The 15,441-nt window shown below is 37.8% G+C and overlaps 1 protein-coding gene across 1 annotated transcript; it reads left to right on the top strand.

Moving 5' to 3' along the window:
* The first annotated feature begins 5,836 nt into the window (after nucleotides 1-5,836).
* On the top strand, nucleotides 5,837-9,043 carry mdfic2 (MyoD family inhibitor domain containing 2). Its single transcript, XM_044348867.1, has 2 exons — nucleotides 5,837-6,011; nucleotides 8,787-9,043. The coding sequence occupies exons 1-2, from the start codon at nucleotides 5,837-5,839 to the stop codon at nucleotides 9,041-9,043; spliced, it is 432 nt and encodes a 143-aa protein (XP_044204802.1).
* The last annotated feature ends 6,398 nt before the right edge of the window (nucleotides 9,044-15,441 follow it).

Below are 15,441 nucleotides of genomic sequence, written 5' to 3'. Positions count from 1 at the left end.
ACTTCCTCCACTGTGGAGAGAATCCCCTGTTGGTTTAAGTCATATACTGTTAGACGCCAAAGAATCCAATTTACCCCATTCCCATACTTCTTTGATTTCCTTTGCTTTGTAAGGTCATTTATCTGCAATCTTAATTTGGAAACTGTGATTTCTTCCCTCAGTGACAAGCAGCAGGAGTTTCTTTCCCCCCTGCTCGGCTGTCATAAAGGTAGGCAGGTGTCCTTAAAGATGTTGAAAAAATTGAATATAACAGACATGTTCAATTAGAGCAAAATGATCTTGAAAATGAATTATTGTGTTCTTAATGGGCTGAGCAGAAACACTCCCCAGAGTACACAAGGTGAGCTCTGCTTTAAGGTACAGCACTTTAAGTGGATCAGAACAAACTGCTCCACAGTAAACTCTGTAGTAGTTAATGAAGACCATCAATGACTACACAAATGAACACTCTCCAAGATCTCACCAATTGTGTCTTACCAATAGCAGTGGGTCCATCAGACAGAGATTCTTTAATTTCATTTTTCATCCTGTCTCAAGCACGGCTCTGTTCTCAGTGGTGATTCAGACGGGATTATCATCTAATCCTGTGAGGAAAAAGACTTATGGAGGCATAAAGTGCTCCTGACTCTTTTGCACTGATGTTTACTATAAAGTTCATGTGAAAACAGATGGTTTAAGTCAGGGAAAAGGTTTAAATGTTTTCCTGGAATGAGAAATTATTTTAACACAGTAACGCAGTTGACCATGTGAGGAGTTTTAAATTGCCAAATGTTGCAGGGAAGCAAAATATTTGTGTAAAATCACAAAATAACAGTGTGCTCTTATTGTTAATACAGAAAAAAAAGAATAAATAAATAATAAATAAAAAAAAAATATATATATATATATATATATGTCAAATATTTTGGTAATGTTGCCCATATAATAATAATTAATGCAAGCCTGTTTTATACCCACCGTATTTAACATTAATCAAATACTCCAATTGTTTGTTTTCTCATCTGTCCTATTTCAGATTTGTACCTTTTATCTGTGTGAGGACAATGACATCTGCCCATAAGACTAAACCCACTGGGGTTAACCATTTGTAAAAGGAGAGAGTGAATATGACATCAAGTGTCATCTTCCCTTTGTGTAAGCCAGCCTCAAGGTGACATGGGAGTCTGCTCTCATCACCAGAGCCAACTATGACACTTACTCTCAGTGGAACTCATTAAAGGGCAAAGGGGACCTCTGCACCGGCAGCATGTTTAACAAACTAAGACATTTAACTAAAACCACAAAAAAAAAAAAAAGCATTCGGTTCCATGAAACACCTGCCAAGACCACAGACATGCATAGTGCAAATGTTAAGTTGTCCTTTCAAGGTGAGCTGGAGAAAGCAAAATGACTTTCCATAAGACTTTCACATGATTCCATTATGCCTTAATACTGCATTAATGTAAGATTTCTTGTAGGTACAACGAGCCGGCTCAAACAGGACATATGGGATTTTTCGGAGGCATCACAAATTGCAAATCACTTCATACTTCACAAATTAAAATTACAGTAGTTTATTATATAGGAGTGTTTTATTTTGGGAACTATTTCACACAATGCAGTGAATTTAGTCATAATAATCAAAAATCTTCCAAAAAATTATCAGCATTCTACCAAGTTCCTATCATTTCTAAAGATAGGTCTTGCTAAAATGTTAGCATCGAATACAGTAGCACTGAAGAGTAGTGCAGGAGGTTTGCATAAACACAAGAAATTCCCTTAGTATTTGATAAATGTGCAATATCAATATTAAGATACTACCTTGAGAACCATATTACTTTGAGCAGTTTGTATGATTCACAATGGCTTGACTGTGTAAACTTAATCCAGTGATTCGAGTTTGCCAGAGTTGTTTGACAGTCAAGTTCCTTGTCCCTAAGGAGTTGTGGGAGCCTAGAAGCTAATAGGAAATACAAACATTGTTGATGCTGTTGGCATTGTTTTTCATGTGGATACATTTACTATATGACTCATCTTAATTCAAGCTTTATTACATGTGTTTATAGTGCTTTGGACATTAGACATAGGCTTACATGTGAAGAGTAATTAAAAATTTGATGAAGTTCTGCTAGTGGAGTACTGTTATTCTTGCTTAGTATTTGTGGCTCAGCACTCAACAAGCTAGCTCCCCAAAAATAGCTTGAGAAACATTTTCGTCCCTGAGAAACAAACAGCACATAAACACAACAAGACTGCGTCTGTGAGGAGAGGCATGGTATGGGCTTGTATGAGCACCTGTTTACAACTGTAAATAATGGAGTGGATTGTAAGTGCAGCGAAGGGGGTCAGAAAGCTGTCACTTAGATGTAGTGTAATTTGTACCTGAATTTGATCTCAGGCTGTCACTTCGCTCTACATTAAGGAAAGCTCTAATGGTGTTGAGTGTCAACCACTGTGACTTTTCTGCAGACGCGGGGCCGCGCTGCTCATTTCACCGAGAGCACATTTCCATGGGAGCCAAATTAACCACATAACCTGCTGAACCTCTCTGACGGCGTGATTGACGTTGACCAATGAAACAAAACCTGCTGTATCAGTGAGAAACAATGACTAAAGAGTGGGAATATGGTGTTGTCATATCATCACTGTAGGCCTTTTTGAAGAACACAAGAGCACAATTTTGTTTTTTTTCCTTTCTCTCCATCAGGTTGTATTATCATCACAACACAAAGAAAATGAAAGGAGGAGGAGCGGGAGGAGGAGGAAGAAATAGAAACTCTCTGTGTAACTTCTCTTCAGGAGTTATATTTACACTGAGTGCAGCATAGTGGGAGCCCAGTAGACAAATACTCTCACATCTTAATTTTTCAATTAGCATGGCTCTTGTTCTCTAAACATATGCAAACACAGCGGGGCGTCTATTAAAATGCAACTCTAGTGTTGAGCCTAATTAGAGTAAATTGGTTGGCTTGTATTCGGAGAAATTTGAATGCAGCTCGCTATCCATGTTTCACCGTGTGTTTCACCCCAACAAACAAACTGGCACTAGTTGCCTCATGCATATGTTCAGCAGCCTTGAAGGAGCAAGTGAGATGTCTTGTGTGTGTGAGAGTGTGAGTGTGTGTGTGTGAGTGTGTCTGTGTGCTATTTTATGTTTTCTTTACAATAATCAGTATCCTCCAAATATTTTAGTATCATCTGAAAACAGGAACTTAATACTGTGTTATTTTCGACCACAATCACTTTACTATTACATTATATAATCTCTTCACAGTGTGTCTGGATTGCTCGGTAATGCATTATAGGGAATTATGTTTTTATGGGATATTTCCTTTCAGTATGTGATGCTCTGCATTTGCCTTTGGGTTCATTATCACTTCATAGAGGGAAACAACTCAAACTAATAAAATGTTGCTGACTTTGTCCCGGTGATGTTTTGATAGGAGCGGATCTCCAGTATTTTTGCCAACGTCATTGGAACATTGGAGAGGCTTACAGCAGGCAGCAGGCCAAATGGACCCTGTGCAATGTAAAGCATTTGTCCTGGCTGCTCTCTGCTTTGCCGAGGTAAACAGTTGCCTTCACAGCCAGAACGTGAAGACTACAGTATGTCCCAGCCCGCCGCGTGAGAACCTAATCCTGAAAGCTGTTGAGTGAATGAAGACACCGAGCTGTGGTAACGCTGTGTTAGACATTAACTCATGTTGGCCTCCGTTGTGTGTAGCCTCATATTTTTGGCTTGAGATAATCAGGTTTGTCATACTAAGTGCATTTTTTATTTGTGATGCAATGGACCAGATGGCAGATGAAATGACTCTGAGAGCTGATGTGAAAGACAAAGGAAGAGTAACCGCTGAGGAGAGCGCTGCGTGGGTAAGAGGAGGTGAGTTTTTCTAATGTGACTCAGGTCTGTGGAAAAGAATTGAGTCACTGTGTTTCTTGTAGTAATGTCAGCGTCATGCCTCCTGTAACTGCTCTTGATACTGAAGCAATTACATGAGTCTATCTTGTTGTGAAATGTGAATTATAAAAAGTTGTGCGGTATTTGAACAATTTCCCAAACAAATCACATTTTTCAGAAACAAAACAAATAGATTCTGTCAGTCGCTTGCTTATACATCCTGTAAATTGTGTAGATGTTTTCTGTCCGATGGCTCTGATGTGCTGCAAATTCAAGTTTGCATTTTGATTTAAAACATGAAAGTAAATTATCTTCAGATCCACCACTCGGAGTAACTCTAGTGTCTAATGAGTGAGCGCAGTTTGGTGTAACACTGGAACAAAACCTGAAAAATGCATAGAATGCCTGCAGGCCTTATTTCTCTATCAGCTAATGGTCATGGGCATGGACCAGCTGCACTTCTTACTTAATTCATTCGATAACCCGGGAGCATCACCCTGCTTCTCAGCTCAAACATACATGCAGATGTCACTGATTTTGAAGTTTAACTTGTTGTATTTAAAATACTAATCCCTGCCTTCTTCTGTTCTCAGTCACTCGCTAAAGAAATGACAGATAAAAACACAGACAACCCTAATGAGATATGAAAGGAAATCTCAAGCTGACAGAAGGCGATAACATGGGAGACTATTCTGAACTTTGTTATTTCATACGTATTAAAAAACATAACAGCTAATAAAATCTTTAAAATGGCCAATACAGCCCTGAGCAATGTCCATTCGTATCTCTCTTTCAACAATTTAGGTAAGACAAATACAGTTTATTCTACTTTCAAAAATGTGTCCAGAGTGTGAATAAATCATTAGGCATTAAATGTTAAATAAAACAGAGAAAGGAATGGTGAATAATTCATTTCAAATAGGTGGTGAAAAAGTAAACAGACTGCAGCCAGTGCAATAATTCATTAATATCTATTTAAATCAGATGTTAACAAACAGATCTACTCCTGCACTCTAGAAATTTCACAGCCTAACTCCACATTCTGTTGATTTTCTGGAAAACTCTTTACTATGAGAAAACGAAAGACAAAATGCAAAAACAACAATTTGTGATTTTACAGGGAGTTACATGCTGAGCTATTTCTTGGCCTGGCCAGTGACTTCCAAGAGTCTTGTTTTTATGTCCACCCAGAGCCAACTGTTTCCCACCTTCTTCCAGTCTTAATGCTAAGCAAACCCAAGTGTCTGACGGCTGTGGCGTCTATTTAGTTACAGACATATTGGCATCGATCTTCTCAACAAACTCTCTGCAAGAAAGTGAAGAAGCTTATGTCTCTATATTGAACTACAGTATGACAAAGCCTGTATATTGTACAATTACAGGCAATACATTTACAATACAATTTTTCATTAATTACTTAAAATTATAGTGATATTTTGGTATTTTTCTTTCCAAGGGGGTAATTTACTTCTCAGTTTCACTCCTACTTAATAGGTGTGATGGTTCACTCTGCATTCTGTGGCACTTACCTTAAAAGAATCTGAAAAGTCTGGTTTCACAGGAGAGCTTTAGTGTACTGTGATGGTATAAATACTGATTTAAAAGCTTTTTATGCTGACAGAGAGACACTATGTTGGCATGCAAATGATCAACTTTAGAGGTAATATTGACTTTTATTATCCTCCACTACAGCCAGTGGTTGGAAGTGTTTCAAAACTTTACACAAGTCAGAATCTCTTGCAAGACATTGTATCGTATCGTATCACCTATTGTGTGTCTGTCTTCAGGCCTCTGTGCTCTAACACTAATTCATTCTTAGGTTCTTAGGTTGTGGTCTTTGGAAACTCAAACAATCACATCTTACTTGATGCTAACTGATGTGTCAGTAGATAATATTTCATCTCTTGGACAGAAAGGATCCAAAGGGAGGTTCAAATCTGTGATTGGAGACTGGGCATGACTGCTGAAACTGAGCCTGGGGAGACCGGTGGAGACACAGACGTTCAGCCCAGAGAGTGTGACAGCTCCACTCCCCCTCTATTCTCTTTGAAAATGTACCTGAGGAGATCTTCCTCCACAGCATCCTCCACCACAGACTCTCTGTCTTCTTCTCAGCAGAGCAACATGGGAGGTAAGTGACACCAGCACTTCATCACACAAGTCTGATGCTCTCTGCACACAGCTGTCAAACCATTCTAGATAAACACACATTGAAATTATGTAAGGAAAAAAAATCATGTGTTGAGTCCTCAGTAAAAAGTTATGAAATTAACTTTTTCATCCAAACACAGCTTTTCCACTGATGAAATAAACGATGATTAATATGCAGAATAATAATGCCACAGACCACAGACAGAATAAAAAATTTGACAAATTGCAAGCTTTATGCTTCACCATGCTGTGAGAATGCTTAAATACAGTTCATATAATCAATTATGAAAATGTGTGAATAATTTAGAAACTGAAAGTGCAGCAAAAAAGAGGAAGACTAATGCAAAAGAAACGGCCACCAAAGTAGAATCGCTACTGTAGATGCTGCAATTCGAGTGATTACATGTGTTCTTATGTACTACTGTTATTTACCAGTAATAACTTATGGTAAGTAACATTTGGCACTGATCAGATATTTAATAAGCAATTAATTTAATTTAATATTTAATTAATATAAAATGTATGATTTTCAATTGTTCAAAAGTACTTTTGTATGTTGAGTTCCTTAAAAATAAGAAACATATTTAATCAATATTTTTCTCTGGAGTTCGGAGCTTTCAGCCACATCTCATGGTCTTCCTCAGCAAACAGTTTGCTCAGTTGTCATGGCATTGGTTCAGTAGTCATCAGATGGCCACTGTGCCTTGTATTATTTGTAATCTTTAAAAATTTGTCAAAAAGTCATATTTTCTATTATTTCTTGGTGTGGAATAAAATAAGGATTGAGAGCATAGTGAAGATATCCAGTAAGGTCATAGGTGTTACACTGTCTGAAGTCCATTACAATTTTAACAAAAATGTGATTAGCAATCCTTTAGCCATATGTTGTCACTGCAATAATGATCGGGACGGGTCATGATAGTTGTATATTTTCTCCCATTTTATGTTGCTGATCCTAACTGGATTTTATGTGTGCCAGTATAGTATTAATAAGTTATTCAAACCTTCTTCTCATTGGATCATTACCTCTGGTAAAGAAAGGTTGTCCACCTTGTATGATCTGTCTGTGGCAAAAGTACAGAGTAGCGATCCATGCTAGCTAAAATCAATCAGGTTTCAATCTATCTCTGTCCCTTGTCTCCCCAGACCCCACCAACCCCACCACCATTTTTTACATATTCTGGTTGGGGTGTATATACTAGGATTGGGCGGTATCTATTTTTTCATACCCTCATACCTACCTGACATTTCACTGCGGTATACAGTATATGATGGTATTTGTGTAAAAAAAAACAACCAACCAAAAAAAACCCCAAAAAACATTAAAGCTGAGCTGCTGGTGATAGAAATAATTGTGGCATGTATGACACTGTCTAGCCTACAATGCTGTGTGCCTAGTATGCAGTTAGCCTACTTAGACAAGTATTGCTACTTATGGCAATAGAATAATGAATAGATAGGGAATAAGCGCCCTTCTTCCATAGATTCTTGATGGATGACCCTATGACACTTAACGCTGCGGTGGACAGCAACATATCAGTGGGCTGAACGGAGATGATGTGCGGGTGGTGTTACCTTCTTTAGCCACAGTTTTCTTGAGGCAAATAGTGCACACAGCTTCATTTGTTTTGGCTGGCTCACCTTTATTATCAGGACTAAATCCAAAATACTCCAAAAATATACAAACAGTGGCAGAGGCATTTTTACTAGTTTTGTAACGTTATCCCCACCATTCGCAGTCGCCATTTTCGTCTTATCTTGACCTAATCTTAAATCTAAAATTTGGTACCTGTGGTACTTATATGTCACTGAAAAAGGTTATTCATTTGTTTCTAATATTTCATATCATTTTTATAATTGTTTTCCAAATTCTACCAGACTTGAACTGGAACCACATTTAGGACATGCTTGTGAGCAATCCTGCAAGATGTGATGCTGATTTGCCCATAGGTTGCATTACAGACGCATGATAATTTTGAATGACCATAACTCAGTGGTCATGAGTCTGACTTACTTGAAATTTTGCATAATTCATCCTTGTTGTAGAAAGCCCTAATAATGCCCTGAAAGACATATTCCATAAATCAACATGATTGTCTACCAACACATCTATTTTGAAAGAGATCCCGGAGCAAAAAACTTCTAAACATTAAAACTACAAATTTAGAGGATTGTGTAGCATTAATGGAGGTATGCATCTTCTAAATTCTTTGCGACACAAGTCATACGGACTTTCCTACAATATGCCTTCAGTGAGTAACTGTCTGCTCATGGTCAGTGTCATTTGATGATCTCATCCTTCATAGCACCCAGGGGGCAACGTTTGGCAAAGGTTGCTGGGAATACACATAGCACATTGTTTCACTGCAACCACAAACACAACTTGGAAATGCTCCTGGCAAAGTATACAGGAGAGACTTTGGTAATTGATTATGTCTCCAAACAGCTTTCTTGTTTGTCTCTCTGTGAGGGAACAAGGCAGGATTTCCTAAATTATGCATGTGTAAAGGAAGGAAAGGAGGCTTTTAAAATGTTGTAAGTTATAAGTGAAGACCAGCAGCTCTAATAGCAACACAGATTATTTATGTCTGAAGATAGGGTTTAAACACTATTCATCACACGTCATTTTAAGGGAGTCTTTGCAAAAGTGTGAAGAGGTTGCAGGCTTTTACGAAGGCAACTAAATTTTAAAAAATAATTTAATGATGAATAAAAGCAATATTTTGAATATATTTCCTGTGTGTGTCTCCATCAGTTGACTGTGCAGGGATCATCCTGAGCTGTCTCTTCTGTCGGTTCTACGATATGATCCTAATGCTGCCTGATTCCTGTGGGAGAGTTGCCAATCACTGCTGTCCCAACTACAAACAGGTTGTCACCACAGTGGACTCTACGCCCAGCAGTGACGATGACTCTTGCATAGATTTGGACTGTGGTCTGTTCCGTTCCTGTAACGATGCAAGTGACTGCCTGGAGCTGGCTATGGAGGTTTCTGAATTATGCTATCACTAGTAGGAAACCGACTGTATAGCAGGAAAAGCACAGGTGGAACTAATAACATTAACAATTGTTAATGTAATTATAATTATTAGTTATTATGATTATGAATGTTGGTAACTGTTAGTAGTTGTGGGGCAAGATGAGCTTGCTGCTGGGAGAGATGCTAATTTGCATCATGTTCATATAGTTTATTGTTTATTGTTTAATGCTTCCTTCTTAGCACATCTTTGCACAGATGGATGCGGCTTCAGTTTTAGATATTATATATATATATATATATATATATATATATATATATGTTAATCAACAAAAATCAACTGTCAAAAAACAAATAGAGAATCACAAAGTCAGTGAACTGACTCAGTAATGCCAGTTTCACAGCAATATCTAAACTTTGCTCACATTCGCCACCATAAGCTACTGTTACTACCAGACCAAGTAAGGCTGTCGCAACAAAACCCTGAGTACAGTATACTGAACTGAGCAACGGTGTGTTTCATTGCTCATGAACATTAGGGCAGTAATAATAATAATAATAATAATAATGATAATAATAATAATAATAATAATAATAATAATAATAATGTAAAACTTCTTCAATACAAGTAAAAGTCCTGCATGAAAAATCATGTTTAAAGGACCAGTGTTTAGGATTTAGTGGCATCTAGCAGTGAGGTTGCAGATTGCAACCAAATTAATACCCCTCCCCTCCACCTTCCCTTCCAAGCATGTAGGAGAACCTACAGTGGCCGCGAAAAATGTGAAAGACCCTCTCTAGAGCCAGTGTTTGTTTTGTCTGTCCTGGGCTACTGTAGAAACATGAAGGTGCAACATGGTGGGCTTTGTGGAAGAGGACCTGCTCTCTAAATAGATATAAAGGGCTCAATCTAAGGTAACGAAAACATAGCATTACAGTTATGTAATTACCTGTTTCAGTAATGTGTTATTTAAGGTATTACAATTTGAAATTCAGAAATTACATTACAGTTTCTAATCTCAGTAATGCTCCTTTACTTTGACATTTTAAGGAGTCCATTTGCTGTCTTACCAAAAACTGGATGGAGATTTTTTAAAATCTGTTTTATCTCTGGTGGTTCAGTGGAAATTGGTGCAGCTGCTGGAGATAAGGGAGGCAGCTAGCTTTAGCTAGCCACTGGTAAGCTACATTCAGGAATCGCCTGGTTTTGTTCGGGATTTGAGGATATGTGAATCTCGTGAGGACAGGACTTCAGCAGAGCTGTGTGCAGACAGTGGAGCTGACATTAAAGGATAAGGCTGGAGATGTTCTATATTTTTCTTATTGTCAACAAATCTCATGTGCAGAACCAAACCAACAATGATCCCATCCCAACAAGTATTGTGTGTGTATCCAAAGCTTGATATATCTTATTCCTCTGTGCTGTAGACCTCTGTTGTTGTCCAAAAACTATTGAAAACACGCCAGTGACCCACACCACTGCACTGGGTGATGTTTCTTCGTCCCCGAGGATGGCGCTTACCACAGCTTGTTTAGAAACCACTCCAAAGTGTAAAAATAGCAAGTTGCCATTGTGCATGTGCAGTCCTGTTTACAGAGCTTTGCTGGCATATTGCTAGCATATTGTGCCACATATCACAACCTCTTGACTTTGTACTGATTATATAAAGTAGTACAAAGTCAAGAGCAGTGGTGAAAGAAGAACTCAGATTGTTTACTTAAGTAAAAGTACCAATTATAATAATAATAATAATAATAATAATAATAATAATAATAATAATAATAATAATAATAATAATGTAAAACTACTTCAATACAAGTAAAAGTCCTGCATGAAAAATCATGCTTAAAGGACCAGTGTTTAGGATTTAGTGGCAGTGAGGTTGCAGATTGCAACCAAATTAATACCCCTCCCCTCCACCTCCCTTTCCAAGCATGTAGGAGAGTGGCTGTGAAAAATGTGAAAGACCCTCTCTAGAGCCAGTGTTTGTTTTGTCTGTCCTGGGCTATTGTAGAAACATGAAGGTGCAACATGGTGGGCTTTGTGGAAGAGGACCCGCTCTCTATGTAGATATAAAGGGCTCGATCTAAGGTAATGAAAACACAACGATTCTTATTTTCAGGTGATTATACGCTAATTAAAGCATACTTATAAATATTATGTTCCATTTCTGCCACATCCCTTCTGCTAGATGCCACTAAATTCTACACACTGCACCTTTAAGTAAAAGTACAGAAGTATTGTCAGCTTGATGTAGTTAAAGTATTGCAGTAAAAGTAGTGGTTTGATTCCTCTGACTGATATATTATTATACAGATGGGTGACAAAGTAAAGGTAAAAACCGATACAGGTCTGAATGCTTAACCTCCACAGTGAAGGAATCTGGTGGCTCTGGTATGCTGTGGGGGGCATTTTGCCAGCATGGTTTGGGTCCACTCGTCCCCTTAGAGGGAAGGGTCACTGCAAATCAACACAAAGTTGTTCTGGGTGATCACCTTTATTCTATGATGAAACATTTCTATCCTGATGGGAGTGGTCTCTTCCAGGCTGTCAGTGCCCCAATTCACAGTGTACGAAGGGTGACTGAATGGTTTGATGAGTATGAAAATGATGTAAATCATATGATATGGCCTTTGCAGTCACTAGATCTCAACCCAATTGAGCACCTATGGGAGATTTTGGACTGATTTATTTCCTTTTTATAACGTTACATAGTAGCTTGAAAGTTTACTGGACTTCTGATTAATGCTTCATGTATAGTTACACATTTTGATTTGAAACTTTCTTTACAAAAGTGATAAAATTAAGACAAATCACGTTAAGGTGTTGTAGTTCGCACACTTTGGCCTATCACAGATAAGAATTCATCCAAACCATATTTTAGGGATGAACAGTTGATTGTTGATTGATGCAGATACATCCCAAATTGTCTTTTTAAATACATAACATGCATCATGTACTGTAGATACTGAATGAATGAATACCTAAAAGTCTTAAAGGCTCATGTAGTGTCTTGAATTTGAATTATACAGTACCAAATCACTATGCAGCAAGGGAGCAGTGTCATCACAAACAATACACCGGCCTTGAGTCCTGCGAATTCCAGTGCTGCTCTGTTGACACACACACTGACACACCAACAAGCACTCAAGCTTCAACATGATAGTCTTTCTGAAGTATGGGAAAAAAATCTTGAAGCCTGTCCCCTGTTGAACGTGCCTATTTCAGTTCAAGTGCCACTGGAAACACAGGAGCTGTTGGATATGGCATTTGTAGGACACTCGTCCTTGTCGCTCCCCTCGACCTCTGTTCTCAAAGACAGTTCTCTCAAGTGGTAGATCACTGTTTGGATCACTTCAGTCTGAAATATGTCCTTGTCACATAATGGGAAATGGACACAGGAGCATGGCTGCTATGTCAGTGTGAGAACAGTATACAGGAAAACATTGTTCTTAAGCATCATCTGTTTCTCAGAGAGGTCAGTGTGAGTGTTGAGGCGTACAACACACTGTTACTAGATTATGTTCAATTACCAAACATTTGTTTTCTACCATTACATATGGAGACCAAGAGATTAATCTCACTCTACAAACAAGGAGACTATTAAAGTGCAGTTGTCAGAAGCACTGCCATCTCCTGGTACAGTTATACACTGTTTACTGTATTACTACACAGTGGTGAGACACATAAAAGTATAGTTATGGATCAGAACTGCATGTATAAATCAGACATACCATGAGCTATTATTGCACTATACATGCTCCAGTTCTGTAGTTCAAAAATGGGTTCATTTTTTTAAGTTCTGCACCACCATCACCATTACCACTGAAAAAGACAGAATTGTCCTACACTGTAGAGGAATTAATTAGTTGGCAGCCTGTCAGTGCTGCTTCACTTTGATTTCACTGTATTGCTTAGATCTTTATTACAGTATGTATTTTTCCTAATTATTTAGTGTCATAACATATAGTATCACTGGCATTCATTTCCTTCTCAAACACATTATACAGTGTTTCACACTGGAAAAGACTACTATGGCCACATGTTAACTCTTTTAACAATTTGTGCAAGTACTACTGTATATGAATGTATACTTGAAAAGTAGGTTCATGCCAGTGTCTTCTTATCACCACATCATCACAGTAAATATCATATTGCCTTTGAATTCACAGCAGGGACTTTCTGAGCCTATGACATGTATGGCATCGTATTCAGGATCAGAGTATTAAATGCATTTGTATAACATTCTTGTTATAGATATAGATATTTATAAAGGCATCAATAACACCATTATATATGTTGTATAAGGTTGAAAATGGAGCAAAGGCAACTTCTGAATTCTTTGGTAGAAGCTTATGTAACTGTAAAATTAACATACACCTTATTATTTTAATCTGTTCAGATCCTGTATTTTTTCTTCTGAAGTTAAATTGAAGTAGAGCCCTTATAGACTGTAATTAGCTCACTTGGATCACATGGTTACAGATTATCTTCAGTATGAGAGAGAAGAGGTATGCTTAGGTATGTTAATTAATCCTGAATAATACAACAAAAACAGCTACACATCAGCTGCATGTACTCAAGCAAGTCAGTCAATAAGTAGCATGTGTCATATTACTGCTACAGCAACTGACATGCAAAAGTGGACATGCCAATCACAACTTTTGTATGTGTTTTCATCCACCGAAGAGACTTTCAGATAGGCAAAATACTGTAGTGAATCCAATCTGTAACTGCATCAGATACTTTAGTGTGGCAGCATGAATAAATATTGAATAGAAAATTATGCCAGCATGTGACAATGTAGAGAAACCGAAGTGGTCACAATATAAAGTCTACATAGAATAGATGGATACCTAACTGCAAAAAACTACAGTCGAATCAAAGCATCTTTTACGGTCTTAAAAAATGATGTGAGCTTCAAAAAGTTATTTACTATATAGCAGGAGTGACAATATGGTTTCTCTCACCCTTCATTCTACATTACACAACTTTATATTTGAGGAAAGGAAGTTTAGGGAAGCCTTAAAACTGTCCAATTGAACATGTTGAGTAACAGTATGTTTCTCCTTAATGTTGTCCATACTCTGTACAAATGGTAACAATAAATTTGTGAATATATCATCAATACTGTAATCTGTACAACTTGAGTCATCGGTCAGTATTTTATATTGGCCTGTGAAGTGAGCCTTGAAACATGTCATAGTTAAGAAATATTGTGCATATGCAGTATTCACTAATAGGGGCTGAAAGCTGTTTGGCATGTAAAACTAAAAGCAGGCCAGAGCAGCTACGAAGATAATAACCCAAATCCTCCATCTCTTAATTATAATCCTTTGATCAGTTGTGTTGAAAGTTGCACTTTAGTCACACAACAAAGATTAGTCTGCATTCATCAGGAAACGATCAGCAACTCTAAGAGAGGCTGTTTCAGTTCTGTTATTTTATGAAAACCAGACTGAAACATTTTGAAAACGTTTCACCTCCTATTGCTTAGTATTAGTTGCTTTTAAAGAAAATAGAGAGTTTTAATACATTATAAATAAAGGGTTTACTCATCACTCACAAATTTACATGAGACTGTTTGCTACCATACACATATCTCTACTGAAAATCCAAAGAAGTTAACTTTCTACATACTTTATGTGCTGTTTATAGGTATTGTATAAAGTTAAATGAAAACTGTTGTATCTGCACCTGTATTTTTAGATGGAATTAGTCCTCTGATATGAATTAGGCTCTAAACTGTGACCATGTTTGACCTCCTGAAAGCTGCACAGGAGCTCAGACAACGCTGCACAGACTAGGAAAAAATAAATGTAGATAACTGCACATGCTGTGCAAAATTGTATGTTGTGGGTTACATCTACAGGGAACACTGCTTGCGTCCAATTTTCTCATTACCTGGTGCAGCACAATTACAAAGCTGAGTGCTCGAGCTGATACTGCTCCATAAAACCTATTGGAGGTCCTTTGTGGTTTTAGGAACATAAAGTGTGTCTGCATAAACAGATGCCAGTTTTAAAGCGAAAACATCTGCACATCTTAAATTCGCTGGATCTCTTTCAAATTACCTGATGGCTTTGGGAGTAGCATGGGCTTCAGGAACTCTAATGTTTTTTAATAACATCCAAATGGTCTGTCCTTTACTGGCCAGGTTCAAACGCTGTCCCATCCCAGCCGAGCGGATGTGGACAAGGTCAGGTGGTTTGCACTGCTGCACAACACATGCATGCACCTTAATGGTTGCTCAGAGGATACTATTAACCCATTAGCTTGCATACAACTCCTCTAGTTCCCGTCTTAATTCAAAACACTTGTGTAGAAGGTCAAAAAAGAAACTGTAATATTGAAATGATTAAATGAGATATGTGTTGTTACTTGCAAAACACTTCAAAACGCCGCATGCCGCTCCACTGTTGTGTTTAGTGA

The sequence above is a fragment of the Thunnus albacares genome, chromosome 4 (assembly GCF_914725855.1).
Source record: "Thunnus albacares chromosome 4, fThuAlb1.1, whole genome shotgun sequence".
Lineage (NCBI taxonomy): Eukaryota > Metazoa > Chordata > Actinopteri > Scombriformes > Scombridae > Thunnus > Thunnus albacares.
The sequence above is the reverse complement of the archived record's forward strand: the minus strand, read 5'-3'. Positions and strand labels throughout refer to the sequence as shown.

Excerpts from the sequence above, each read along its gene's own strand:
- mdfic2 (XM_044348867.1), top strand. The coding sequence starts at position 5,837 with ATGACTGCTGAAACTGAGCCTGGGGAGACCGGTGGAGACACAGACGTT. Across the intron at positions 6,012-8,786 it reads TCAGCAGAGCAACATGGGAG|TTGACTGTGCAGGGATCATC; the intron begins GTAAGTGACACC and ends TGTCTCCATCAG.